Here is a 27,067-nt window from a genome sequence, read left to right as displayed (position 1 = left end):
ATTTACAGACTCCGTGAAGAAAATTTCTGTTTCCAGAGGGGTTTTTTTCCATTTTAGGACAACAAAATCCAACTGGATTTTTCCCAAAGTGTGGTGGAATTTTGTGGGATTTTTTTCCCCCAAAGTGTGGCTCTGGAATTTTGGGTCTTCCTCATCCCAAAGCACAGGAGGTGTTGGTAAAATCCCCCCAGATCCCAAAAATCCTGGAATTCCCTATGGATCCATGTTGGATCTGCCCAGCCAGAGGCAAAACTGGAGGCACTGGTTCCCCAAAATTCCCAAATTCCCCAAAATCTTCTGGATTTGGGATTCCAAGCTGGAATCAAGGAAGGAAATCCCCTCCTCCCGGAGCAGCACCAGATCTGCCATTCCCAAAAATCCCAAATTCCTTGGAATTGGAGCCCCCCTAAACCCTCCCCGTGTCCCAAAAAAAAAAAAGCTGGGAAAGCTTTTCCATGGGGGAGGGAGGGGCTGAGATTCCAAAAAAGCCGGATAATATCGGGGGAAAAAAGAGATGGATAATGAAGTTTGGGATAAGAATTCCCAGGAATTCTGTTGGGAAAAGCTCTCCTCAGTAGTAAGGTCGCCGTGGGTTGTTCTGTAGGGAGAAAAAAGAAATGGAAAAATCATCAGGATCGGGAATTTTATCCCAAAATTCAGCGTCTGGATTCTCCAGGAAAGCCACTGGAATGTGATGTTTTTTTCCAGTTTTTTTTCCCAAATTTTGGCTGGAAAGGGAAAAGGGGAAATCCAGGTTTAGCTTTGCTCCCTGGGAATGGTAATTCCAAAGAAATCGTGGGATTTGGGGAGAAGCTCCCCTTGGCAGGGGTCGGATCGAGATAAAGCTGGAAATGAAACTGGGATTGGAATGGAAAAAAAAAATGGGAAGGAGAATTCTGCATCCAGGAATTGTGGGAGGATGAATTGGTTCAGGATGAGGAGAGAATCCAAGAGTTTTCCCGGCATTCCCAGAGCTACAGCAGAGATCCCAGGGTCCATCCCTGCCCCATTCCAGGATCCGTCCCTGCCCCATTCCAGGATCCGTCCCTGCCCCATTCCAGGGACTCTTGCTCATCACTGGCTCCATCCCATTCCCATTCCCATTCCCATTCCCATTCCCATTCCCATTCCCATTCTCATTCCCATTCCCATTATTCCATTCCTGATCCCATTCCCGTTATCCCAATCCCATTATCCCATAGCAGCAGATGTGGCTGGAAGCAGTTTGCCAGCGCTGATCCCACACCATTCCCGTTAGCCCCATCTCGTTATCCCATGCCCAATCCCAATCCCATTCCCGTTATCCCAATCCCATTATCCCATACAAGCGGGTTCGGCCAGAAGCAGTTTGCCAGCACTGATCCCATTCCCGTTATCCTGTTCCCATTATCCCAATCCCCTTATCCCATGCCCAATCCCATTCCCATTATCCCATATCCCATATCCCATATCCCATATCCCGTTATCCCATTATCCCATTCCCATTATCCCATACCAGCGGGTTGGGCCGGAATCGGTACGCCAGCATCATGCGCTTGTGGAAGGCTCCGTACACTCACTGATCCCATATCCCATATCCCATTGTTATCCCATTATCCCGTTGTTATCCTGTTATCCCATATCCCGTTATCCCGTTGTTATCCCGTTGTTATCCCGTTATCCCATACCAGAGGATTGGGCCGGAATCTGTACGCCAGCATCATGCGCTTGTGGGAGGCCCCGTACACTCACTGATCCCATATCCCATATCCCATTGTTATCCCATTATCCCGTTGTTATCCCATTCCCGTTATCCCGTTATCCCATTCCCGTTATCCCGTTGTTATCCCATTCCCGTTATCCCATACCAGCGGATTGGGCCGGAATCTGTACGCCAGCATCATGCGCTTGCGGAAGGCCTCGTACACTCACTGATCCCATATCCCATATCCCATATCCCATTCCCGTTATCCCGTTGTTATCCCGTTGTTATCCCGTACCAGCGGATTGGGCCGGAATCGGTACGCCAGCATCATGCGCTTGCGGAAGGCCTCGTACACTCACTGATCCCATATCCCATATCCCATATCCCGTTATCCCAATCCCATTCCCGTTATCCCATACCAGCGGGTTGGGCCGGAATCGGTACGCCAGCATCATGCGCTTGCGGAAGGCCTCGTACTCTCACTGATCCCATATCCCATATCCCATATCCCATATCTCGTTCCCGTTATCCCGTTATCCCATACCAGAGGATTGGGCCGGAATCGGTACGCCAGCATCATGCGCTTGCGGAAGGCCCTGTACACTCACTGATCCCATATCCCATATCCCATTCCCGTTATCCCATTCCCGTTATCCCATTCCCATTATCCCGTACCAGCGGGTTGGGCCAGAATCTGTACGCCAGCATCATGCGCTTGCGGAAGGCCTCGTACACTCACTGATCCCATATCCCATTCCCGTTATCCCATATCCCATTCCTGTTATCCCATTCCCGTTATCCATTCCCGTTATCCCATTCCCGTTATCCCGTACCAGCGGGTTGGGCCGGAAGCGGTACGCCAGCATCATGCGCTTGCGGAAGGCCTCGTACTCGTCGTCCTCCTTGGTGAGCTCCGCCGGGCGCTCGATGCCGAAGCCGGCCCCGTCCAGCGCCGTGGTGCCCCTGCAACAGCGGGGACGGCGTGGGGCCCGCGGGCCGGGAACGGACACGGGATCCACGGGGAATCCATGGGGGATCCACGGGGAATCCACGGGGAATGGACAGGGGATCCACAGGGAACGGACAGGGGATCCGCGGGGAACGGACAGGGGATCCGCGGGGAACGGACGGGGGATCCACGGGGAACGGACACGGGATCCACGGGGAATGGACAGGGGATCCACGGGGAATGGACAGGGGATCCACGGGGAATGGACAGGGGATCCACGGGGAATGGACGGGGGATCCACGGGGAATGGACGGGGGATCCACGGGGAATGGACAGGGGATCCATGGGGAATCCACGGGGAATGGACAGGGGATCCACGGGGAATGGACGGGGAATCCACGGGGAATGGACGGGGAATCCACGGGGAATGGACAGGGGATCCATGGGGAATCCACGGGGAATGGACAGGGGATCCACGGGGAATGGACGGGGAATCCACGGGGAATGGACAGGGGATCCATGGGGAATCCACGGGGAATCCACGGGGAACGGACGGGGGATCCATGGGGAATCCACGGGGGATCCACGGGGAATGGACAGGGGATCCACGGGGAACGGACAGGGGATCCACGGGGAATGGACAGGGGATCTATGGGGAATGGACAGGGGATCCACGGGGAATGGACAGGGGATCCACGGGGAATGGACAGGGGATCCATGGGGAATGGACAGGGGATCCATGGGGAATGGACAGGGGATCTATGGGGAATGGACAGGGGATCCACGGGGAATGGACAGGGGATCCACGGGGAATGGACAGGGGATCCATGGGGAATGGACAGGGGATCTATGGGGAATGGACAGGGGATCCACGGGGAACGGACAGGGGATCCATGGGGAATGGACAGGGGATCCACGGGGAATGGACGGGGAATCCACGGGGAATGGACGGGGAATCCACAGGGAACGGACAGGGGATCCATGGGGAATGGACGGGGAATGGACGGGGGATCCACGGGGAATGGACGGGGGATCCACGGGGGATCCACAGGGAATGGACAGGGAATGGACGGGGAATCCAAGGGGAATGGACGGGGAATCCACAGGGAACGTGCGGGAATCCTGCTCTGGGAGCGCCTTCCCAAACCCCAGGGTCCAAGGGAAGCAGAGACTGGTTTCATGTCCCAAATTCAAAGGATTTGATGTAATCAGGGATTGGTTTCATTTCCCAAATTCCCAGGATTTGGATGGGATCAGGGATTGGTTTCAATTCCCAGAGTTTGGATGGAAGCAGGAATAGAACCAGGGATTGGCTTCAATTCTGAGGATTTGGATGGAATCAGGGATTGGTTTCATTTCCCAAATTTCCAGGATTTGGATGGAAGCACGAATGGAATCAGGGATTGGTTTCATGTCCCAAATTCCCAGGGTTTGGATGGACTCAGGGATTGGTTTCAATTCCCAGGATTTGGATGGAAGCAGGGATTGCTTTCAAGTCCCAAATTCCAAGGATTTGGATGGAATCAGGGATTGCTTCTATGTCCCAAATCCCTAAAGTTTGGAGAATTCAAGATCTGGGAGCTCACACAATTCCAGCTACAGCCCCAAACCCAGAACAAAACCCCCCCAAAATCCCAATTTTTTTTCCTGCGCTGAGTTTTCCATGCTGAGGTCAGGAACCCCAGCCGGGCTGTGATTCCAGAGGGAATTCCCAGAAAACAGAAAAAGCAGGAATGACCCCTGGGAGCACTCACTTGCTGACGGGGTTTTTGATGCCCTGCCCGTCGGATCCCAGCCCCTCTCCCTCCTTCCAGCCCATTTTCATCAGCATTTGGTATCCGATGTTCTCCACCGTCAGCTTGAACTCCTTGTACTCGGAATAATCCGGCTCCCGGCCCTCCTGCAGGGAAAAACAGGGAAAAACGGGGAAAAAGGGGAGGTTTTATTCCATGGATCATGGGAGAAGGGGAAAAGCAGCTCTGCTCCCCTGCCCAAATTGGGATTTTGGGAAAGAACTGCCGGGATTTCCTGGGATTCTGGCACTGAGGAGGGAATGGAGCTCCAAGAACAGCTCTGGAATTCCAGGTTGTTCCCTGGATCCAGCCTTAGATCAGGAATTCCAGGTCATTCCTGGATCCAGATCAGGAATTCCAGGTTGTCCCTGGATCCAGATCAGGAATCCCAGGTCATTCCTGGATCCAGGTCAGGAATTCCAGCCCGTTCCCTGATCCAGTTCTTCTTCAAGGTCGAATCCCAGGGAATGTCAGGCCCTGTGCTGGAAAACTGGGATGAGGTCTGGAATTCCAGGAAAATCCCGAATTGTGGAATTCCAGAGTGGAAAAAGACCTTAAAACCCATCCAGTCCCCCAGACAGAGAATGGGAGGTCTGGAATTCCAGGAAAACACCGAATTGTGGAATTCCAGAGTGGAAAAAGACCTTCAATCCCATCCAGTCCTACGGGCAGGGAATGGGAGGTCTGGAATTCCAGGAAAATCCCAAATCCTGCAATTCCAGAGTGGGAAGGGGACACTTCCCACGATCCCAACACACTCCAAACTTTCCTGGGATGTGATTCCCACGGATCCTTTGTGAATCCCACCCCATTCCCCCTCCCCAGGGCAGGATTTTTTTCCCCAGCATTTCCCCGTTCCCATTTCCAAGAACAGGAATCTGCTCCCGTTTTTCTCCCTGCAGGAGCGCCCGGAGCCAGGAGATCCCGGGGAATTGGGTGGGAGCATTCCCAGGATCCCAGAGCCGCTCACCTTGAGGGCCTTGAAGGTCTCCATGAACTTCTCGAGCTCGTCCGGAGGGAGGAAATCCCCGATGAAATGTTTGCCCCGGCCCATCTGCGTCAGCTGCTCCGCCCACTCTGGAAAAGAGGGACAGACCCGGGTCACCGGGAATCCCGGGACACACAAAATCCCGGGAATACCCGGTGAGATCCCCAGGCTAAAAAAAATCACGGAGAACAGAGCACTCATGGATAATTCCTTGGAATTCCAGTGGGATTCTGGAGCTCAAAACCTCCCAGGAACACCCAGTGAAATCTTAGAAAAACCATGGAGAATCCCTTGGGATTAATGGAGCCCAGGGATTTCTGGAGCACAAAAACTCCCAGGAATGTCCAGTGAGATCCTGGAAAAACCACGGAGAAATCAACACTCATGGAGAATCCCTTGGGATTTGTGGAGCATCCCAGGACGGATTGTCCCTATCCATGAGGATGGAATTGGGATGGGAAATGGAAGGGATGGGGAAGGGATGGAATTCTCTCTGCAGCTCCCAACTCCAGCAGGAAAGGGATGGAATTCCTGCTCTGGAACGCTGCAGGATGGAACTCCTGCTCTGGAAAGCTCCATCCCAATCCACTCCTTGTCTTGTCCCTCTCCCCAGGGCTGGAACCCCCCTCTGGAACACTCTGGGCTGGAATTCCTGCTCTGGAATGCCATGTCCCTGTACCCAGAGACAGAATTCCTGCTCTGGAATACTCTCAGATGGAATTTCCCCCTGAAACACTGTGTCCCTCTCCCCAGGGCTGGGATCCACCATGTCCCTGTCCCCAGGGACAGAATTCCCGCTCTGGCACTCCCTGGAATGGAATCCCCCCTGGAACCCCAACCCACCGCAGGTCTTGTCCATCTCCCCAGGGACAGAATTCCTGCTCTGGCACACCGTGCCCCTCTCCCCAGGACTAGAATTTCCCCCTGGAATGCTCTGGGCTGGAATTCTCCCCCTGGCACACCATGTCCCTGTCCCCAGGGCTGGAATTCCTGCTCTGGAATGCTCTGGGATAGAATTTTCCCCCTGGAATGCAGTGCCCCTCTCCCCAGGGCTGGAATTCCTGCTCTGGAATGCTCTGGGATAGAATTTTCCCCCTGGAATGCAGTGCCCCTCTCCCCAGGGCTGGAATTCCTGCTCTGGAACTCTGTGTCCCTGTCAGCAGGGACAGAATTCCCGCTCTGGAACGCTGTGGGATGGAATTTCCCCCCTGGCACGCTGTGTCTCTCTCCCCAGGGCTGGGATCCACCATGTCCCTGTCCCCAGGGCTGGGATCCCCCCTGGAACACTCTGGGCTGGAATTCCTGCTCTGGAATTCCATGCCCCTCTCCCAAGGGCTGGAATTCCCCCCTGGCACACCGTGCCCCTCTCCCCAGGGACAGAATTCCCACTCTGGCACTCCCTGGAATGGAATCCCCCCCTGGAACCCCAACCCACCACGGGTCTTGTCCATCTCCCCAGGGACAGAATTCCCCCCTGGAACACCATGCCCTTGTCCCCAGGGCTGGAATTCCCTCTCTAGAACGAAGTGCCCCTCTCCCCAGGACTGGAATCCCCCTCTGGAACGCTCTGGGCTGGAATTCTCCCCCTGGCACACCATGTCCCTCTCTGGAATGCCGTGCCCCTCTCCCCAGGGACAGAATTCCCCCCTGGAACACCGTGTCCCTGTCCCCAGGGCTGGAATTCCCTGCCCACCGCGGGTCTTGTCCATCTCCCCAGGGACAGAATTCCCTCTCTGGAATGCCATGTCCCTGTCCCCCAGGGCTGGAATTCCCGCTCTGGCACTCCCTGGAATGGAATTCCCCCCTGGAACACCGTGCCCTTCTCCCTAGGGACAGAATTCCTGCTCTGGAATGCTGTGGGATGGAATTTCCCCTCTGGAACTCTGTGTCCCTGTCCCCAGGGCTGGGATCCCCCCTGGAATACTCTGGGCTGGAATTCTCCCCTGGAACACCATGTCCTTGTCCCCAGGGCTGGAATTCCTGCTCTGGAATGCCATGTCCTTGTCCCCAAGGACAGAATTCCTGCTCTGGAATGCTGTGGGATGGAATTTCCCCTTTGGAACTCTGTGTCCCTGTCCCCAGGGCTGAAATTCCCCCTCTGGAACGCTCTGGGCTGGAATTCCCGCTCTGGAATGCTGTGCCCCTGTCCCCAGGGCTGGAATTCCTGCTCTAGAACACCGTGTCCCTCTCCCCAGAGCTGGAATTCCCACTCTAGAACACCGTGTCCCTCTCCCCAGGGACAGAATTCCCCTCTGGAACACAGTGCCTCTCTCCCCAGGGACAGAATTCCCCTCTGGAACACCGTGCCTCTCTCCCCAGGGACAGAATTCCCCTCTGGAACCCCGTGCCCCTCTCCCCAGGGACAGAATTCCCCCCTGGAACGCCGTGTCCCTTGTCCCCAGGGCTGGAATTCCCTGCCCACCGCGGGTCTTGTCCATCTCCATGCGGCGCAGGCGGTGCTCCCACGTGCCCAGCTCGCTGTCCACCTCCTCGTCGCTGTCGTAGCCGTGCTGGTGCTGCTGCAGCGCCCGCTCCCACAGCAGCTGCATCTCCTGCATGGCGCGCTTGTGCTGCATGATCATGTCGTACATCTGCTGCATCTGCGGGCGGGAAACGCGGTGGGAAACGGGATTGGGGACGGGGAAAATGGGAAATACGGGATTGGGGATGGGGAAAATGGGAAATACTGGATTGGGGACGGGCAAAATGGGGATTGGGGACGGGCAAAATGGGGATTGGGGACGGGCAAAATGGGGATTGGGGATGGGAAAAACAGGAAATATGGGATTGGGGACGGGCAAAATGGGAAATACGGGATTGGGGATGGGGAAAATGGGATTGGGAATGGGGAAAATGGGAAATACGGGATTGGGGACGGGGAAAATGGGAAATACAGGATTGGGGATGGGGAAAATGGGATTGGGGATGGGCAAAATGGGAAATACGGGATTGGGGACGGGGAAAAGGGGATTGGGGACGGGGAAAAGGGGATTGGGGACGGGGAAAATGGGATTGGGAATGGGGAAAATGGGATTGGGGACGGGGAAAAGGGGATTGGGGATGGGAAAATGGGGATTGGGGACAGGCAAAATGGGGATTGGGAATGGGGAAAATGGGATTGGGGACTGGCAAAATGGGAAATACGGGATTGGGGATGGGGAAAATGGGATTGGGGACGGGCAAAATGGGATTGGGGATGGGCAAAATGGGAAATACGGGATTGGGGATGGGGAAAATGGGAAATATGGGATTGGGGACGGGGAAAATGGGAAATATGGGATTGGGGACGGGGAAAATGGGAAATATGGGATTGGGGATGGGGAAAATGGGAAATATGGGATGGGGAAAATGGGATTGGGGACGGGGAAAATGGGAAATACGGGATTGGGGATGGGGAAAATGGGATTGGGGACGGGCAAAATGGGGATTGGGAATGGGGAAAATGGGATTGGGGACGGGGAAAATGGGATTGGGGACGGGGAAAATGGGATTGAGGACGGGGAAAATGGGGATTGGGGACGGGGAAAAGGGGATTGGGGATGGGAAAATGGGATTGGGGACGGGGAAAAGGGGATTGGGGATGGGAAAATGGGATTGGGGACGGGGGAAAAGGGGATTGGGGAGGGGAAAATGGGATTGGGGACAGGAAAATGGGATTGGGGATGGGGAAAATGGGGATTGGGGACGGGGAAAATGGGATTGGGGACGGGGAAAATGGGAAATACGGAATTGGGGATGGGGAAAATGGGAAATACGGAATTGGGGATGGGGAAAATGGGATTCGGGACGGGGAAACAGCAGGATTTGTCCCAGGAAAAAATGGGATTGAGCCCAGGAAAAACAGGATTTGGGATCTTAGGGCTGGAAGGCTCCTTTGGGATTTCAGGGCTGGAAAAGTCCTTTGGGATTTGGGGATTTCAGGGCTGGAAGGCTCCTTTGGGATTTGGGATTTCAGGGCTGGAATGCTCCTTTGGGATTTGGGGATTTCAGGGCTGGAATGCTCCTTTGGAATTTGGGATTTCAGGGCAGGAATGCTCCCTATTCCGCAAACCCTCTGCTGTCCCAGGGATTCAGTGCTGGGAAATCTTTGTCATTCCCACAGGAGGGAACCCAGGGGGGATTTTTGGGAATCACCTCCTGCTGCTCCTTCAGCTGCTTCTTCTGGGCCTCGGAGAGCTCCGTGACCCCCACCAGCCCCACGGGTTTGCCCTTCTCGTACCCCAGACCCTTCAGGTCCTGAACTGCAGGGACAAAAACAGGGAAAAACCTTTGGAAAACCTGGAAAAACCTGGAAAAACCAACCCCCAGCTCGGGAAGGAGCTTTAGGATCATCCTTCCCTCACCCCAGCCTGGCTGTGGGTAATTCCAGGCACGGGGTGTTGCCATTCCCAGGGAATTTCAGGGATTTGGGGCACTTTGGGATCCATCTGGAGGGGTTTGGGGATCACAGGAGTGGGGAGCAGCTTGGTTTGCCAGCTGTGAGGATTCCCAGATCCCAGATGGTGCCAAAATCTGCTCCAAAAATCCCTTTTTTTCCACAGGAATTCCCTCCTCAGGTGAAGCCCAGCCATCCCCAAAATCTGGGAATTGTTCCAGGTTTTGTGGGGAGACCTCCAGGGCTCACAAAATCCTTTTTTTTCCCCCTCAGGAATTCTCTCCTTAGGTGAAGCCAAAAAAGTGGGAATTAACCCTGATCCCGGACTTTGTGTGGAGACTCCCAGGGTTCAGAAAATTCCCCAGAACATTCCCTGGAAAAAAAGCCCCAAAAATCAGGAATTCCTTGGAGGGATCTCTCTGTTGTTCTGCTCCCACCTCAGCCCCCTCAACCCCAAATTTGAGCCCCTCAACTTTCACCTCAGTAAAATCACAATGTAAACTCAGAATTCCCATGACTTTCCCAGGGAATTCCAGGGAAAAAGAGCCCCAAAACTCAGGAATTCCTTGGAGGGATCTCTTGGTTGTTGTGCAGGGCACAGCTCCCAAATCTGAGCCTCTCAACTCTCACACCTCAGTAAAATTCCAGTGTAAGCTCAGAATTCCCACGACTTTCCCAGGGAATTCCCGGGAAAAGCAGCCCCAAAACTCAGGAATTCCTTGGAGGGATCTCTGTTTTTTTGCAGGGCACAGCTCCCAAATCTGAGCCCCTCAGCTCTCACCTCAGTAAAATCCCATTGTAAGCTCAGCATTCCCATGACTTTCCCAGGGAATTCCCGGGACAAACAGCCCCAAAAATCAGGAATTCCCCGCGCTGAAGGCTGCAGGGACAATCCCGGGGACACCAACCCTGCTCTGCTCACCTGAGAGGGGCGAGGGCGAGTCCAGCTGCTGCACCAGCTGCGGCAGGGGCAGCTCCACCTTCTCCTCCTCCGGCCCCCACCGGCTCTTCCTCTTCTTCTTGGTGCTGCCCGGGGCCGGGCTCGGGGGCACGGCGGGGTTTGGGGCCGGGGCTGGGTTTGGGATTGGGGCTGGATTTGGGATTAGGGCGGGATTTGGGATTCCGGGATGATCCGCAGGGGAGGCGGAGGATGAGGATGGCGAGGGAGAGGCCGAGGGCACCGGGAGAGCAGCGGGAACCACGGGAGAGGGAACCGGGAGAGGCAGCGGCGCCGGGAGGGGAACGGGGAGAGGCAGAGCAGGGAAGGGAGGAGCCTCGGGGCTGCTTTTCCGTTTGAGGCCGGGCTCTCCCGGGAAAGGGGAGCCCCCTGGGAAAGGGGGATTCCCGGGAAAGGGGGGGTTCCCGGGAAAGGGGGGGTTCCCGGGAAAGGGGGCGCCCCCGGGGGCAGCCCGGGCCCTGCGGAACTCCTCCAGCTTCTGGCGGTAGTAGCGGTGCCCTTTGCTGTGGGGCTCGTACAGGAACCTGCGGGAGGCGGGAGAGTCAGCCGGGAATCCCGGCTGGGAATGCTCAGAACATTCCCAAAACATTCCCAAAACATTCCCAGCTCCACTCAGAGAAGGGATTCAGCCGTGGAATTCCTGCCTGGAATGCCCAGAGCATTCCCAGAGCTGGGATCCAGCTCATGAATTCCTGCCTGGAATGCCCAGAGCAACCTCCTTAACTTTCCCTGTGAGTTCTCTGAGAATTCCCTGGGAATTCCCAGGAAAACAACCCCAAAAATCAGGAATTCCTGGTACTGAAGGCAGGGACCTCTCTGTTTTTCTGCTCTGCCTCAGCCCCCCCTGTACCCCAAACTTGAGCACCTCAACTCTCACTGCTCCAAAACTTCAACCTCAGAATTCCCAAGACTTTCCCTGTGAATTCCCTGTGAATTCCCAGGAAACCAGCCCCAAAAATCAGGAATTCCCCCGTACCTGAAGGCAGGGTTCTCCCTGTTGTTCTGCTCCCACCTCAGCTCCTTCTGCACCCCAAACTTGAGCACCTCAACTCTCACCGCTCCAAAACCTCAGCCTCAGAATTCCCATGACTTTCCCCATGAATTCCCTGGAAATTCCCTGAAAATTCCCCATGAATTCCCTGTGAATTCCCATGAAACCAGCCCCAAAATCAGGAATTTCCATACCTGAAGGCAGGGATCTCCCTGTTCTGCTCCCACCTTAGCCCCCTCTGCACCCCAAACTTGGAACACCTCAACTCTAAACGCTCCAAAACCTCAACCTTACCTTTCCCTGTGAATTCTCTGAGAATTCCCTGGAAATTCCCTGGGAATTCCCAAGAAAACAGCCCCAAAAATCAGGAATTCCCTGTACCTGAAGGCAGGGTTCTCCCTGTTGTTCTGCAGGGCGATGGCCTCCACCTCGGCCCCCCTGCACCCCAAACCTGAGCCCCTCAACTCTCATCGCTCCAAAACCTCAACCTTAACTTTCCCTGTGAATTCCCTGTGAATTCCCTGTGAATTCCCAGGAAACCAGCCCCAAAAATCAGGAATTCCTATACCTGAAGGCAGGGTTCTCCCTGTTGTCTGCTCCCACCTCAGCCTCCTAAGCACCCTGAACTTGAACACCTCAACTCTCATCACTCCAAAACCTCAGCCTTAACTTTCCCTGTGAATTCTCTGAGAATTCCCTGGAAATTCCCTGTGAATTCCCTGGAAAACAGCCCCAAAAATCAGGAATTCCCATACCTGAAGGCAGGGTTCTCCCTGTTGTTCTGCAGGGCAAAGCTCCCACCTCGGGCCCCCTCTGCACCCCAAACCTGAGCCCCTCAACTCTAAACGCTCCAAAACCTCAACCTTAACTTTCCCTGTGAATTCTCTGAGAATTCCCTGGAAATTCCCTGTGAATTCCCAGGAAACCAGCCCCAAAAATCAGGAATTCCCTGGTACCTGAAGGCAGGGTTCTCCCTGTTGTTCTGCAGGGCGATGGCCTCCACCTTAACCCCCTCTGCACCCCAAACTTGGAACACCTCGACTCTCACCGCTCCAAAACCTCAGCCTTAACTTTCCCTGTGAATTCTCTGTGAATTCCCTGGAAATTCCCTGTGAATTCCCTATGAATTCCCAGGAAACCAGCCCCAAAAATCAGGAATTCCCTGGTACCTGAAGGCAGGGTTCTCCCTGTTGTTCTGCAGGGCGAAGCTCCCACCTCAGCCTCCCCTGCACCCCAAACTTGGAACACCTCAAGTCTCATTGCTCCAAAACCTCAACCTTAACTTTCCCTGGGAATTCTCTGAGAATTCCCTGTGAATTCCCTGGAAATTCCCTGGAAAACAGCCCCAAAAATCAGGAATTTCCATACCTGAAGGCAGGGTTCTCCCTGTTGTTCTGCAGGGCAAAGCTCCCACCTCAGCCCCCTCTGCACCCCAAACTTGGAACACCTCGACTCTCACCGCTCCAAAACCTCAGCCTTAACTTTCCCTGTGAATTCTCTGTGAATTCCCTGGAAATTCCCTGTGAATTCCCTGTGAATTCCCAGGAAACCAGCCCCAAAAATCAGGAATTCCCTGGTACCTGAAGGCAGGGTTCTCCCTGTTGTTCTGCAGGGCGATGGCCTCCACCTCGGGCCCGCCCGCAGCCACGAACCGCGCCAGCTTCTCGGCCGAGTCCCGCATCTCCTGGTCGGCTGGGGGGGAAACTTTAGGCAGGGATTAATCCTGGGCCCAGCTCACCCCAGCCCAGCCTAACCCGGCCTAAGGACCCCAGTGAGGCCTAAAGTCGGGTTCAAAGGGGGAGAATCGGTACAAAGGAACGGTTAAAGAGAATAAAAGCAGCAGTTCAGACCCGAGTTCGGGAGCGGGGACGGGGCCTAACCCGGCCTAAGGACCCAAGTGGGGCTTAAAGTCGGGTTTAAAGGGGAAAAATTGGTATAAAAACAATTGAAAGCTTAAAAAGTTCAGTTTAAACCCGAGTTCGGGAGCAGGGGTGGGGTCTAAGGACCCCAGGGGGGCCTAAAGCCGGGTTTAAAGGGGGAGAATTGGGACAAAGGAACAGTTTAACAACACAAAAATGTCAATTTAAACCCGAGTTTGGGAGCAGGGGTGGGGTCTAAGGACCCCAGTGAGGCCTAAAGTCGGGTTTAAAGGGGAGAATTGGGACAAAAACAGTTGAAAGCATAAGAAATTCAATTTAAACCTGAGTTTGGGAGCAAGGCTGGGGTCTAAGGACCCCAGGGGGGCCTAAAGTCGGGTTTAAAGGGGAGAATTGGGACAAAAACAGTTGAAAGCATAAGAAATTCAATTTAAACCTGAGTTTGGGAGCAGGGCTGGGGTCTAAGGACCCCAGGGGGGCCTAAAGTCGGGTTTAAAGGGGAGAATTGGGACAAAAACAGTTGAAAGCATAAGAAATTCAATTTAAACCCGAGTTTGGGAGCAGGGGTGGGGTCTAAGGACCCCAGTGAGGCCTAAAGCCGGGTTTAAAGGGGGAGAATTGGGACAAAGGAACAGTTTAACTACACAAAAATGTCAGTTTAAACCCGAGTTTGGGAGCAGGGATGAGACACAAAGCAGCTATGGGCCCCCAAATCCCGAATTTTCCATGTCCCAGGTGCTTTTCCATAGGATTAAAATGCTCAGGATAATCCATATTTCAAAGGTTTGGATAATTCCCAGTGTCAGGCACTTTGCCATAGGATTAATCCCTCTGGAATTATCTCTAATCCAAAATTTTGGATTTTTTTCTCTGTCTCAGGCCCTTTTCCATAAGTTTAAACCACCTGGAATTACCACAAATTCAAAAATTTGCATTTTTTTCCATGTCTCAGGCACTTTTCCATAAGATTACATCACCCAGGATTATCCATATTTCAAGGTTTTGCCCTTGAATTACCCAGGAACAACAAGAAATCCTTTGGAAAACTCCAAATTCCCTAAAATCCCACTTATTTCCCTCCCCTGGAGGCTGTTTCAGGGGAAATTCCCTATGGGAAATCCCAAATCTCACCTGGAAAAGGGTGGCTGCTCCAATCAAATCCAACAAAAACCGGGAAAAAAATTCCCCTTTTCCTGAATTTTCAGTGCTGGGGAATTATTTTGGAATAATCCCATTCAAAATCTATTTACTTGGGAATCCACATTTTTGGCACAAGGATTTGATTCTCCTTCCAGGTGGGAATTTTCTTTCCAGGCAGCCAAATTTTCATCCCAGTCCACCCCAAAAAATCCCAAATTTCCCTTGTGCTGTTGCCATTCCCAGATTTTAGTGGGAATTACCTTTTTGGGAAGAGGCTGCCTGGGAATTTTGATTTTCTTTCCTTATTTCTGCCACTTTCTTTCTGTAGTAAAGGAATTCCCTGCTGTTCTTATCATGCAAAAACCTGGAAAAGAGGGGGGAAAAAAAAGAATAATTATCCAAACTCCAAAAATGGAGGAATTACTCAGAATCCACCTAAAACACGGAATTTAGATTTTGGAGTTTTAATCCAAGGATTTGCACACAAATTTTTGCTGCTTGAAGGGAAATTAGGGAGGAATCCTCTGTCCACCAGTGCTGGGATTAAAAGCTTCTCCAGCCCTCAAATCCAAATTTTTCCCCTCTTCAAATCCAAATTTTTCCCCTCTTCAAATCCAAATTTTTCCCCCTCAAATCCAAATTTTTCCCCTCTTCAAATCCAAATTTTTCCCCTCTTCAAATCCAAATTTTTCCCCTCTTCAAATCCAAATTTTTCCCCTCCTCAAATCCAAATTTTTCCCCTCCTCAAATCCAAATTTTTCCCCTCTTCAAATCCAAATGTTTCCCCTCTTCAAATCCAAACTTTTCCCCCCTTCAAATCCAAATGTTTCCCCTCTTCAAATCCAAATGTTTCCCCTCTTCAAATCCAAACGTTTCCCCTCCTTCAAATCCCAAATTCTCCCCCTCAGGAAAGAACAATGAACCCAAATTTTCCCCCCCTCAAATCCAAACTTCTCCTCATCTCTGGGAAGAACAAATAAGGAATCCAAACTTTTCCCCCCTTCAAATCCAAACCTTTCCCCCCTTCAAATCCAAACTTTTTCCCCCCTTCAAATCCAAACTTTTTCCCCCCTTCAAATCCAAACTTTTCCCCCCCTTCAAATCCAAACTTTTCCCCCCCTTCAAATCCAAACTTTTTCCCCCCTTCAAATCCAAACTTTTCCCCCCTTCAAATCCAAACTTTTCCCCCCTCATAGGGAAGAAGAGCAAACAACAAATTCAAACCTTTTCCCCCTTGAAATCCAAACTTTCCCCCCTTCAAATCCCAAATGTTTCCCCCTCAGGAAAGAACAATGAACCCAAATTTTCCCCCGTCTCAAAGCCAAACCTTTCCTCCCTCGCAGGGAAGAAGAACAAACAACAAATTCAAACTTTTTCCCCCTTGAAATCCAAACTTTTTCCCCCTTGAAATCCAAACTTTACCCCCTTCAAATCCAAATTATTCCCCCCTTCAAACCCAAATTCTCCCCCTCAGGAAAGAACAATGAACCCAAATTTTCCCCCCCTCAAATCCAAACTTCTCCTCATCTCTGGGAAGAACAAATAAGGAATCCAAACTTTTCCCCTCTTCAAATCCAAACTTTTCCCCCCTTCAAATCCAAACTTCTTCCCCCCTCTGGGAAGAACAAGGAATCCAAACCTTTCCCCCCTCAAATCCAAACCTTTTCCCCCTCACAGGGCAGAAGAACAAACAACGAATCCAAACTTTTCCCCACTTGAAATCCAAACTTTTCCCCCCCTCAAACCCAAACTTTTCCCCCCTACAAATTCAAATTTTCCCCTCTTCAAATCCAAACTTTCCTCCCCTTCAAAGCCAAATTATTCCCCCCTTCAAACCCAATTTTTTCCCCCTCAGGGAACAACAATGAACCCAAACATTCCCCCCTCCCAGCGAACAACCCCCAAACCCCATTCCCGCCTTTCCCCCGGCACAGAGCAAGGAATAACTAAAAAAAAAAAGAGAATAAAATCCCCCCAGACTGACGAGAAAGCAGGGTTGTCCTTGTAGTCCTCCATGGCCACCTTCTCGAGCTCGGGGCCGCCCTCAGCCACGAACCTGGCCAGCTTTTCCACCACCTGCCGCGTGTCCGCGTCCTCTGGGGGCAAAACTTTAAGGATGCTGTCAGTACTGGGGGTCAGGGGACACGGGGACATGGGGACATGGGGACACGGGAGAGAGAGGGGGAGACGGGCAGCTGTTGTAGAAAGGTGTTCACTGTGTTGTTTTTGGGTTTTCTGAGCTTTTTGTCCCCGTGGGAAAATCCTAAAGTTTGGGGGTTGGGGTGGGATTGAAGCTCATCCCGTATTTTTTGCTGTCCCAAATTTTCCTGTTAGGTTCTCTGGGAGTTCCAGCCCCTCCCCGTCCTCCCAGTGAAATTCTTTCCCAATGTCCCACCTAAATCCCATCTCCTTCAGCTTGGAGCCGTTCCCTGTGTCCTGGAATTCCATCCCTCATCCCAAATCCCTCTGCAGCTCTCCTGGAGCTCTTCAGGCTCTGGAAGCGGCTCCAAGGATTCCCTGGATCCTTCTCCCACCTTTCCTCGAATATTCCAGGGATGGAGCAGCCACAGCTGCTCTGGGAATTCCATCCCGTTCCCTCCTCACTCTTCCAGCCAGGAATTCCTTCCCAAAATCCCACCCAAATCTTCCTTTTCCCAGTTTAAATCCATTCCCTGTGTCCTGGAATTCCATCCCTCATCCCAAATCCCTCTGCAGCTCTCCTGGAGCTCTTCAGGCTCTGGAAGCAGCTCCAAGGATTCCCTGGAATTTCCCTTCTCCAGCCTTGGGCACTTCCAGGGATCCAGGGGCAGCCACAGCTGCTCTTGGAATTCCATCCTGTTCCCTCCTCACTCTTCCAGCCAGGAATTCCTTCCCAAAATCCCACCCAAATCTTCCTTTTCCCAGTTTAAATCCATTCCCTGTGTCCTGGAATTTCATCCCTCATCCCAAATCTCTCTCCAGGTCTCCTGGAGCCCTTCAGGCTCTGGAAGTGGCTCCAAGGTTTCCCTGGAGCTTCCTCTCTCCAGCCTTTCCTTGGACATTCCAGGAATGGGGCAGCCACAGCTTCTCTGGGAATTCCCCACCCTCACAGCCAGGAATTCCTTCCCAAAATCCCTTCCAAATTCCCTTTTTCCAGTTTAAATCCATTCCCTGTGTCCTGGAATTCCACCCCTCATCCCAAATCCCTCTGCAGCTCTCCTGGAGCCCTTCAGGCTCTGGAAGCAGCTCCAAGGTTTCCCTGGAGCTCCCATTTCCCACTTTCCTTGGACATTCCAGGGATTGGGAATCCACCACCCCACCCCAGTTTGGAAGTCCCAACTGCTCCCAGTTCACCCCAGTTTGAACTGGGGCAGAGCTGGCTCCCCATGGATTTATTCCCTACAAATCCCAGCAGGGAAAGAGCAGGAGCTGGGGTTTAATCCACATTCCAAGCCATTCTCAGCCCACTCCCGGAACATTCCAGGCTGTGTGGCCAGAGCAGCTTTTCCTGCTCCAAAAAAACCCCCTGGAGTTTGGTTTCTGTGCCCAGGAATTCCCACAGGGATCACTGGGAGGGAACGAACCTGGGGATCTGGGGGATTTTGGGAAGCACAGAGCAGAGCTGCCCACGCTGATCCAACGGGATCAGCCCCCAAACCCTTAAATTCAGGATACCCCGCCTCAGCTTTCTGAATTTTTCCCATTTTTCTGAATGTATTTCATGCCCAGATCCCGAATTCCCGGGGTTGTGCCGGTACAAATCCCAGCAGAAAGGGTTCCCTGGGATTTTGGGAAGGGATAAATGAAGGCACAAAGGCAGGCGTGACTCGCTGAGCTCCTTTTATCCCCGTAAACCCACCCGTGAAATTCCCATTCTGAGGCAAATCAGCCCCGGGCCTTCCTGGCCTGCCTGATCCCAACAAAACCTGGGATAATTCCTGCCACTCCTCATTTTTCCAAGCACTCAGGTGATAATTTTTTAACTGGATTTTGGGTTTTATGCAGGTACAATTCCATGCTGGACGTGCAGTTAATTTTATTTATTCACACACACGGATTTTCCCTGCACATTCCCAAACCAATTTCTCATTTTTCAGCACTTAAGCTCCCCAAAATCCCATTTTAAGGACAAGAATTAGGATTTCCTGGAGAGCCCAGCACTTGACACAACATTCCAAAGATGAAAATCGGAATTTTTAGGATTTGCCACCCACCAAATCCATTAAAACAGAACATTTTCCTCCCTGTCCGTTATTTTCCTGAATTTTTGGCTGGCCAAGCACTGGGAAAATCTGGAGAAAATAAATCCTTCCAGGCTGAGGTCAGTAATATTTAAATATTGAACTCAATGGAAGTCAGAAATACCTAAAATATCGTGGATTTCATATTTAAAATATTGAGAATTTCATATCCAAAATGTGAGGGATTTAATCTCTCAGATTTTGGTTGGATTTGGAAAAGCCCACCAGCATTAACTGCTGGAATTTCCACTCCATAAAGGAGAAATTTGCTCCAAAACTGTGCTGGGAATATAAATTTATGGAAAATAGGAATAAAAACCAGCTTTCCAATGGGGCTGAGGGAATCCTGCCCTAAACTGAACCCTATCCTGGGATAAAACCCAATTCAAATTCCCAGTGGGACTGAGGGAATCCTGTCCCAAGGTGGAATAAAATCCCTGGAATAAACCACTCCAAATCCTGTCCCAAACTGATCCCCTATCCCAGGATAAAACCAAATCCAAATCTCCCCTGGGCCCGAGGGAAACCTGTCCCAAACTGATCCCCTGTTCCAGGAGGGAATCCCATCCCAAACTGATCCTTGTTCCAGGATAAAACCCAACCCAAATTCCCCCTGGGCCTGAGGGAATCCCGTCCCAAACTGATCCTTATTCCAGGATAAAACCCAACCCAAATCCCCCCTGGGCCTGAGGGAATCCTGGCCCGAACTGATCCCCTGTCCCAGGAGAAAATCCTGTCCCAAACTGATCCCCTGTCCCAGGATAAAACCCAGCCCAAATCCCCCCTGGGCCCAAGGGAATCCCATCCCAAACTGATCCTTGTTCCAGGATAAAACCCAATCCAAACCCCCTGAGGGAATCCCATCCCAAACTGATCCCTATCCCAGGATCTAAACCCCACCCCATTCCCCTCTGGGCCTGAGGGACTCCTGCCCCCACTGATCCCCTATCCCGGGATGGGCATTCCCAGCTCCAGCCCCCGAGCAGGAGCTGCCACTGACCTTTGATTTCCAACCACTGCTCGTAATCCTCCTCCTCCTCCTCGTCCGGGCCCTGGAAGACGCTGAGGCGGCTCAGGACAGGGCTGGGTTTGGGATGGGAGAGGCTCCGGGCCTGGAGCATCCGGCTCAGGGCCTGCCCCGGCCGCTTCCCCAGCAGCGCCGGCTTCTTCCCGGGGTTTGGGGCTGGGGCATTCCCGGAGCTGTTGGGAGGATTTGGGGCAGTTTCTGTGGAGGAAATGAGGGGAAATTATTCTTGAGAATCTCAAGTTTGGTGTGGGAGAAGCTCAGGGCCTGTCCCAGTTGTTTCTTCCTGGGGTTTGGAGCTGGGGCATTCCCAGAGCTGTTGGGAGGATTTGGGGCAGTTTCTGTGAGGAAAATAAAAGGAAATTATTCTTGAGAATCCCAAGTTTGGTGTGGGAGAGGCTCAGGGCCTGTCCCAGTTGTTTCTTCCTGGGGTTTGGAGCTGGGGCATTCCCGGAGTTGCTGTGGGGATTTGGGGCAGTTTCTGAGGGGAGAATGAAAGGAAATTATTCCTGGGAATCCTGGGGCTTGGGCTGGGGCATTCCCGGAGTTGCTGTGGGGATTTGGGGCAGTTTCTGAGGAAAGAATGAAAGGAAATTATTCCTGGGAATCCTGGGGCTTGGGCTGGGGCATTCCCGGAGTTGCTGTGGGGATTTGGGGCAGTTTCTGTAGAGAAAATGAGGGGAAATTATTCTTGAGAATCTCAAGTTTGGTGTGGGAGAAGCTCAGGGCCTGCCCTGGCTGCTTCCCCCCGGTGTTTGGGGCTGGGGCATTCCCAGAGCTGCTGTGGGGATTTGGGGCAGTTTCTGTGGAGAAAATGTGGGGGAATTATTCTTGAGAATCCCAAGTTTGGTGTGGGAGAGGCTCAGGGCCTGTCCCAGTTGTTTCTTCCTGGGGTTTGGAGCTGGGGCATTCCCGGAGTTGCTGTGGGGATTTGGGGCAGTTTCTGAGGGGAGAATAAAAGGAAATTATTCCTGGGAATCTTTGGGTTTGGGCTGGGGCATTCCCGGAGCTGTTGGGGGGATTTGGGGCAGTTTCTGTGGAGAAAATGAGGGGAAATTATTCTTGAGAATCTCAAGTTTGGTGTGGGAGAGGCTCAGGGCCTGCCCCAGTTGTTTCTTCCTGGGGTTTGGAGCTGGGGCATTCCCAGAGCTGTTGGGAGGATTTGGGGCAGTTTCTGAGGGGAGAATGAAAGGAAATTATTCCTAGGAATCTTTAGGTTTCGGCTGGGGCATTCCCAGAGTTGTTGGGAGGATTTGGGGCAGCTTCTGAGAGGAGAATGAAAGGAAATTATTCCTGGGAATCTTTGGGTTTGGGGCTGGGGCATTCCCGGAGCTGCTGTGGGGATTTGGAGCAGTTTCTGAGGAAAGAATGAAAGGAAATTATTCCTGGGAATCCTGGGGCTTGGGCTGGGGCATTCCCGGAGTTGCTGTGGGGATTTGGGGCAGTTTCTGTAGAGAAAATGAGGGGAAATTATTCTTGAGAATCCCAAGTTTGGTGTGGGAGAAGCTCAGGGCCTGCCCCGGCTGCTTCCCCCCGGTGTTTGGGGCTGGGGCATTCCCGGAGCTGCTGTGGGGATTTGGAGCAGTTTCTGAGGAAAGAATGAAAGGAAATTATTCCTGGGAATCTTTGGGTTTGGGCTGGGGCATTCCCAGAGTTGTTGGGAGGATTTGGGGCAGCTTCTGAGAGGAGAATGAAAGGAAATTATTCCTGGGAATCTTTAGGTTTGGGCTGGGGCATTCCCGGAGTTGCTGTGGGGATTTGGGGCAGTTTCTGTAGAGAAAATGAGGGGAAATTATTCTTGAGAATCCCAAGTTTGGTGTGGGAGAGGCTCAGGGCCTGTCCCAGTTGTTTCTTCCTGGGGTTTGGAGCTGGGGCATTCCCGGAGCTGCTGTGGGGATTTGGAGCAGTTTCTGAAGGGAGAATAAAAGGAAATTATTCCTGGGAATCCTGGGGCTTGGGCTGGGGCATTCCCGGAGTTGCTGTGGGGATTTGGGGCAGTTTCTGTGGAGAAAATGAGGGGAAATTATTCTTGAGAATCCCAAGTTTGGTGTGGGAGAAGCTCAGGGCCTGCCCTGGCAGCTTCCCCCCGGTGTTTGGGGCTGGAGCATTCCCAGAGCTGTTGTAGGAATTTGGGTCAACTTCTGAGGGGAGAATGAAGAGAAAAAAGTTCCTGAGAACTCTGAGTTTTGGCTGAGGCATTCCTGGAATTGTTGGAGGGATTTGGGGCAGCTTCTGAGGGGAGAATGAAAGGAAATTATTCCTGAGAATCCTGAGTTTGGATTGGGTCATTCACAGAGCTGCTGGGGGGGATTTGGGGCAGTTTCTGAGGGGAGAATGAAGGGAACAGAGTTCCTGGGAATCCCAAGTTTGGGTTGGGAAAGGAAGGACCTACCAGCATTGGATTTTTCCCTCTGGAGCTTCAGGAATTGCTGCAGGAAGCTCCCATCATTCACAAACTTGTTGGACACAGAGGCCTCGTTCTCGGAGCCATCATCGCTGAGTGGGGACAGGAAAACAGGAGTTGGAATTTGGGAGCTTCCTGGCCCTTCCCACGTGGGAATTGGGACAGGAAAAGCTCCTGGAATTCCCTAAAAACCCCTGAATCTCCTTCCTTCTCCATTAATATTGGGATTCGGCTCCCCTCGCTCCATTAACACTGGGATTTCTTTTCCCTGCTCCATTAAAATTGGGATTTTTCTTCCCTGCTCCATTAAAATTGGGATTTTTGCTCCCATATCCACCAAAACGGGGATTTTCCTCCTTCTGCTCCACTAAAATTGGGATTTTTGCTCCCATATCCACCAAAACGGGGATTTTCCTCCTTCTGCTCCACTAAAATCGGGATTTTTGCTCCCATATCCACCAAAACGGGGATTTTCCTCCTTCTGCTCCACTAAAATTGGGATTTTTGCTCCCATATCCACCAAAACGGGGATTTTCCTCCTTCTGCTCCATTAAAATCGGGATTTTTGCTCCCATATCCACCAAAACGGGGATTTTCCTCCTTCTGCTCCACTAAAATCAGGATTTTTGCTCCCATATCCACCAAAACGGGGATTTTCCTCCTTCTGCTCCACTAAAATTGCGATTTTTGCTCCCATATCCACCAAAACGGGGATTTTCCTCCTTCTGCTCCACTAAAATCGGGATTTTTGCTTCCATATCCACCAAAACGGGGATTTTCCTCCTTCTGCTCCACTAAAATCGGGATTTTTGCTCCCATATCCACCAAAACGGGGATTTTCCTCCTTCTGCTCCACTAAAATTGCGATTTTTGCTCCCATATCCACCAAAACGGGGATTTCCTCCTTCTGCTCCACTAAAATCGGGATTTTTGTTCCCATATCCACCAAAACGGGGATTTTCCTCCTTCTGCTCCACTAAAATCGGGATTTTTGCTCCCATATCCACCAAAACGGGGATTTTCCTCCTTCTGCTCCATTAAAATCGGGATTTTTGCTCCCATATCCACCAAAACGGGGATTTTCCTCCTTCTGCTCCACTAAAATTGGGATTTTTGCTCCCATATCCACCAAAACGGGGATTTTCCTCCTTCTGCTCCACTAAAATCGGGATTTTTGCTCCCATATCCACCAAAACGGGGATTTTCCTCCTTCTGCTCCACTAAAATCAGGATTTTTGCTCCCATATCCACCAAAACGGGGATTTTCCTCCTTCTGCTCCACTAAAATCGGGATTTTTGTTCCCATATCCACCAAAACGGGGATTTTCCTCCTTCTGCTCCATTAAAATCGGGATTTTTGTTCCCATATCCACCAAAACGGGGATTTTCCTCCTTCTGCTCCATTAAAATCGGGATTTTTGCTCCCATATCCACCAAAACGGGGATTTTCCTCCTTCTGCTCCACTAAAATTGGGATTTTTGCTCCCATACCGACCAAACGGGGATTTTCCTCCTTCTGCTCCACTAAAATTGGGATTTTCCTCCCTCAGCTCCCCTTCCCAACCCCAACTCCCCCTATTTGCCAGCAGCCAGAGCCCCAGGATTCCCGGAATTTCCGCGTACTCTCCGAGCAGCGGGAGCTGCGGGATGCTGAGGGAATTCTGCCGCGCCTGCTGCTCCAGCCGTGCCTCGATCTCCCGCTTCTTCTGCGCAATCAGCTCCTCCTGCTGCAGCAGGTTCACGCTCGTCTTGGCAGACTTGGATTGGGACACACCGAACCACCGGCTCGCCTTCCCTGAGGGAAAAGGGAGGGAATTAGCACGGGAATGGAGGGGTGAATTCCCTGAGGGAAAAGGGCAGGAATTGTCTGGAATGGAGGGGTGAATTCCCTGAGGGAAAAGGGCGGGAATCGTCAGGAATGGAGAGGTGAATTCCCTGAGGGAAAAGGGCGGGAATTAGCACAGGAATTGAGGGGTGAATTCCCTGAGGAAAAAGGGCGGGAATTAGCATGGAATTATCCAGAATGGAGAGGTGAATTCCCTGAGGGAAAAGGGCAGGAATTAGCATGGAATTGTCCGGAATGGAGGGGTGAATTCCCTGAGGGAAAAGGGCAGGAATTAGCATGGAATTGTCCGGAATGGAGGGGTGAATTCCCTGAGGGAAAAGGGCGGGAATTAGGACAGGAATTGTCTGGAATGGAGAGGTGAATTCCCTGAGGGAAAAGGGCGGGAATTAGCATTGAATTGTCCAGAATGGAGAGGTGAATTCCCTGAGGGAAAAGGGCGGGAATTGTCCAGAATGGAGGGGTGAATTCCCTGAGGGAAAAGGGCTGGAATTGTCCAGAATGGAGGGGCAAATTCCCTGAGGGAAAAGGGCGCGAATTAGTGTGGAATTGTCCAGAATGGAGGGGTGAATTCCCTGAGGGAAAAGGGCAGGAACTAGCATGGAATTGTCCGGAATGGAGGGGTGAATTCCCTGAGGGAAAAGGGCGGGAATTAGCGTGCAATTATTCAGAATGGAGAGGTGAATTCTCTGAGGGAAAAGGGTGAGAATTAGCACGGGAATTGTCTGGAATGGAGAGGCGAATTCTGTGAGGGAAAGGGGCGGGAATTAGCATTGAATTGTCCAGAATTGAGGGGCAAATTCCCTGAGGGAAAAGGGCGGGAATTAGTGTGGAATTGTCCGGAATGGAGGGGGGAATTCCCTGAGGGAAAAGGGCGGGAATTAGCATTGAATTGTCCAGAATGGAGAGGTGAATTCCCTGAGGGAAAAGGGCGGGAATTGTCCAGAATGGAGGGGTGAATTCCCTGAGGGAAAAGGGCGGGAATTGTCCCAAATCGAGGGGTGAATTCCCTGAGGGAAAAAGGCGGGAATTAGCACAGGAATTGTCCAGAATTGAGGGGCAAAATTGTCCGGAATGGAGGAGTGAACTCCCTCAGGGAAAAGAGCAGGAATTAGCACGAGAACTATCCAGAATCGAGGGGTGAATTCCCTGAGGAAAAAGGGCGGGAATTAGCACAGGAATTGTCCAGAATGGAGACGTGAATTCTCCGAGGGAAAAGGGCGGGAATTGTCTGGAATCGAGAGGTGAATTCCCTGATGGAAAAGGGCAAGAAATAAGAGGGACTATCCCAAATAAAGGGATGTATTCACTGTGGGGAAAAAAGCAGGAATTAAGACGGTTCATCCCAAATCAAGGGACAGATCATCCCAAATCAAGGGTCGGATTTCCTGTGGGAAAAGAGGGGGAATTTACAGAAACTATCTCAAATCAAGGGGCGCGTTCCCTGAGGGAAAAGAGTGGGATTTAATAGCCATTATCCCAAATCAAAGTTCAAATTCCCTGAGGGAAAAAGGCGGGATTAGAGTAGGGACCATCCCAAATTCAGCTTCAGTGTGGGAAAAAGAGGGAATTAGCATGGGAATTGTCTGGAACTGAGGGGCGCATTCCCTCTGGGAAAATGGGGAGGAATTAAAAGAGATTATCCCAAATCAAGGGGCTCATTCCCTGAGGGAGAAAGGCAGGAATTAACAGCCAGGGAAAAAGGCGGGACTAGAGTAGGAACCATCCCAAATTCAGCTTTCCTGAGGGGAAAAAGGCTGGACTAGAGTAGGAACCATCCCAAATTCAGCTTTCCTGTGGGAAACTGAAAGAATTAATGGGTTTATCCCAAATCAAGGCTGGTATTCCCTGTGGAAAAAGGGGAGGAATGAACAGGGACCATCCCAAATGAAGGAGCACCATTCCTGAAGGAAAAAGGCGGGATTTAACAGGAATTATCCTGAATCAAGGGTCGCATTCCCTGTGGGAAAAGGGAAGTAATAAACTGTGGGATCATCCCAAACTCAGCTTCCCTACGGAAAAAAAGAGAAGAAAAATCAACAGTAGGGTCTCCACAAACCACCAGCTCAGCTTTCCTACGGGAAAAGAGAGAGGGAATGAACAGTTGGGTTTCCTGTGGGAAAAGAAGAGGAAAAATCAACAGCGGAGCCTCTCCAAACTACCGGCCCTGCTTCCCTCTGGGAAAAAAGAAGAAAAAATAATGGGAAGACCACCCCAGACCCCAAGCTCCGTTTTTCTGTGGGCAAAGGAGGAAAAAATTAACAGAGCAGCCATCCCGAACAACCAGCCCGGCTTCCCTGCGGGAAAACGAGCCGGGAACGAACGCGGGGCTCCATCCCGAACTCCCGGCTCGGCTCCGCTGAGGGAAAAAAGGAGAGAATTTAACCGGGGGGGCTCCCCCAGCCCCCGACTCTGCCGGCACACCCCCACCCCCGGGCGCACACCCCCACCCCCGGCTCCCAGAGCCCTGGGGGCGGTGGGGCCGAGCCGGGGGACGGCAGCGAGGCGGGAGGAGCGGAGCGGAGCCCCGGGAGGGCCCGGGCAGAGCCGCCAGCGGCAGGAGCCGCCCGGCCCGGGCCGTACCTGGCGCATCCCTGTGGTTGTCCATTTTGGAGCCCCCGTCCCAGCGTGCCCCGCGCCGGGCGCGCCGCGCCGGGGCCGCGCTGCCGCAAGCACCCCTGGGAGATGTAGTCCCTCTAAGGGGCCATCCCGCCGCTCTCCCCGCTCATCCCACCGCACCGAGCCTCGCTGGCGGGGCAGCCAGACAACCCCGCTCTAGCGCCTCCGCAGCTACGGTGGTTCCCCGGTTCGCCCCGCTCCC

The 27,067-nt window shown here is 52.3% G+C and overlaps 1 protein-coding gene across 5 annotated transcripts; it reads right to left on the bottom strand.

The window, feature by feature from the left end:
- Window positions 1-434: 434 nt before the first annotated feature.
- Window positions 435-26,980, bottom strand: SUGP1 (SURP and G-patch domain containing 1). Of its 5 annotated transcripts, none has more exons than XM_063403435.1 (15): window positions 26,830-26,980; window positions 24,027-24,198; window positions 22,392-22,495; window positions 19,976-20,200; window positions 16,740-16,863; window positions 15,016-15,119; window positions 13,319-13,442; window positions 10,712-11,271; window positions 9,549-9,655; window positions 7,837-8,014; window positions 5,397-5,503; window positions 4,388-4,533; window positions 2,569-2,647; window positions 1,848-1,898; window positions 435-598 (listed from the first exon to the last, which is right to left on the bottom strand). In XM_063403435.1, the coding sequence occupies exons 1-15, from the start codon at window positions 26,852-26,854 to the stop codon at window positions 572-574; spliced, it is 2,133 nt and encodes a 710-aa protein (XP_063259505.1). In that variant the 5' UTR covers window positions 26,855-26,980; the 3' UTR covers window positions 435-571. The 5 variants fall into 5 exon arrangements, with proteins under 5 accessions (XP_063259505.1, XP_063259504.1, XP_063259503.1 ...); XM_063403434.1 differs by lacking the exon at window positions 1,848-1,898 and adding an exon at window positions 1,980-2,030 and having other exon boundaries at window positions 26,830-26,979; XM_063403433.1 differs by lacking the exon at window positions 1,848-1,898 and having other exon boundaries at window positions 2,518-2,647; window positions 26,830-26,979.
- Window positions 26,981-27,067: the final 87 nt, after the last annotated feature.

This window comes from Prinia subflava, chromosome 8, assembly GCF_021018805.1.
Source record: "Prinia subflava isolate CZ2003 ecotype Zambia chromosome 8, Cam_Psub_1.2, whole genome shotgun sequence".
NCBI classification, from domain to species: Eukaryota; Metazoa; Chordata; class Aves; order Passeriformes; family Cisticolidae; genus Prinia; species Prinia subflava.
This window is presented reverse-complemented; position numbering and strand designations above follow the sequence as displayed.

Excerpts from the sequence above, each read along its gene's own strand:
- SUGP1 (XM_063403435.1), bottom strand. The coding sequence starts at position 26,854 with ATGGACAACCACAGGGATGCGCCAG. Across the intron at positions 22,496-24,026 it reads CAGCTCCCGCTGCTCGGAGA|CGATGATGGCTCCGAGAACG; the intron begins GTACGCGGAAAT and ends GTCCCCACTCAG. Across the intron at positions 1,899-2,568 it reads AGGAGGACGACGAGTACGAG|GCCTTCCGCAAGCGCATGAT; the intron begins GCCTTCCGCAAG and ends TGAGTGTACGAG.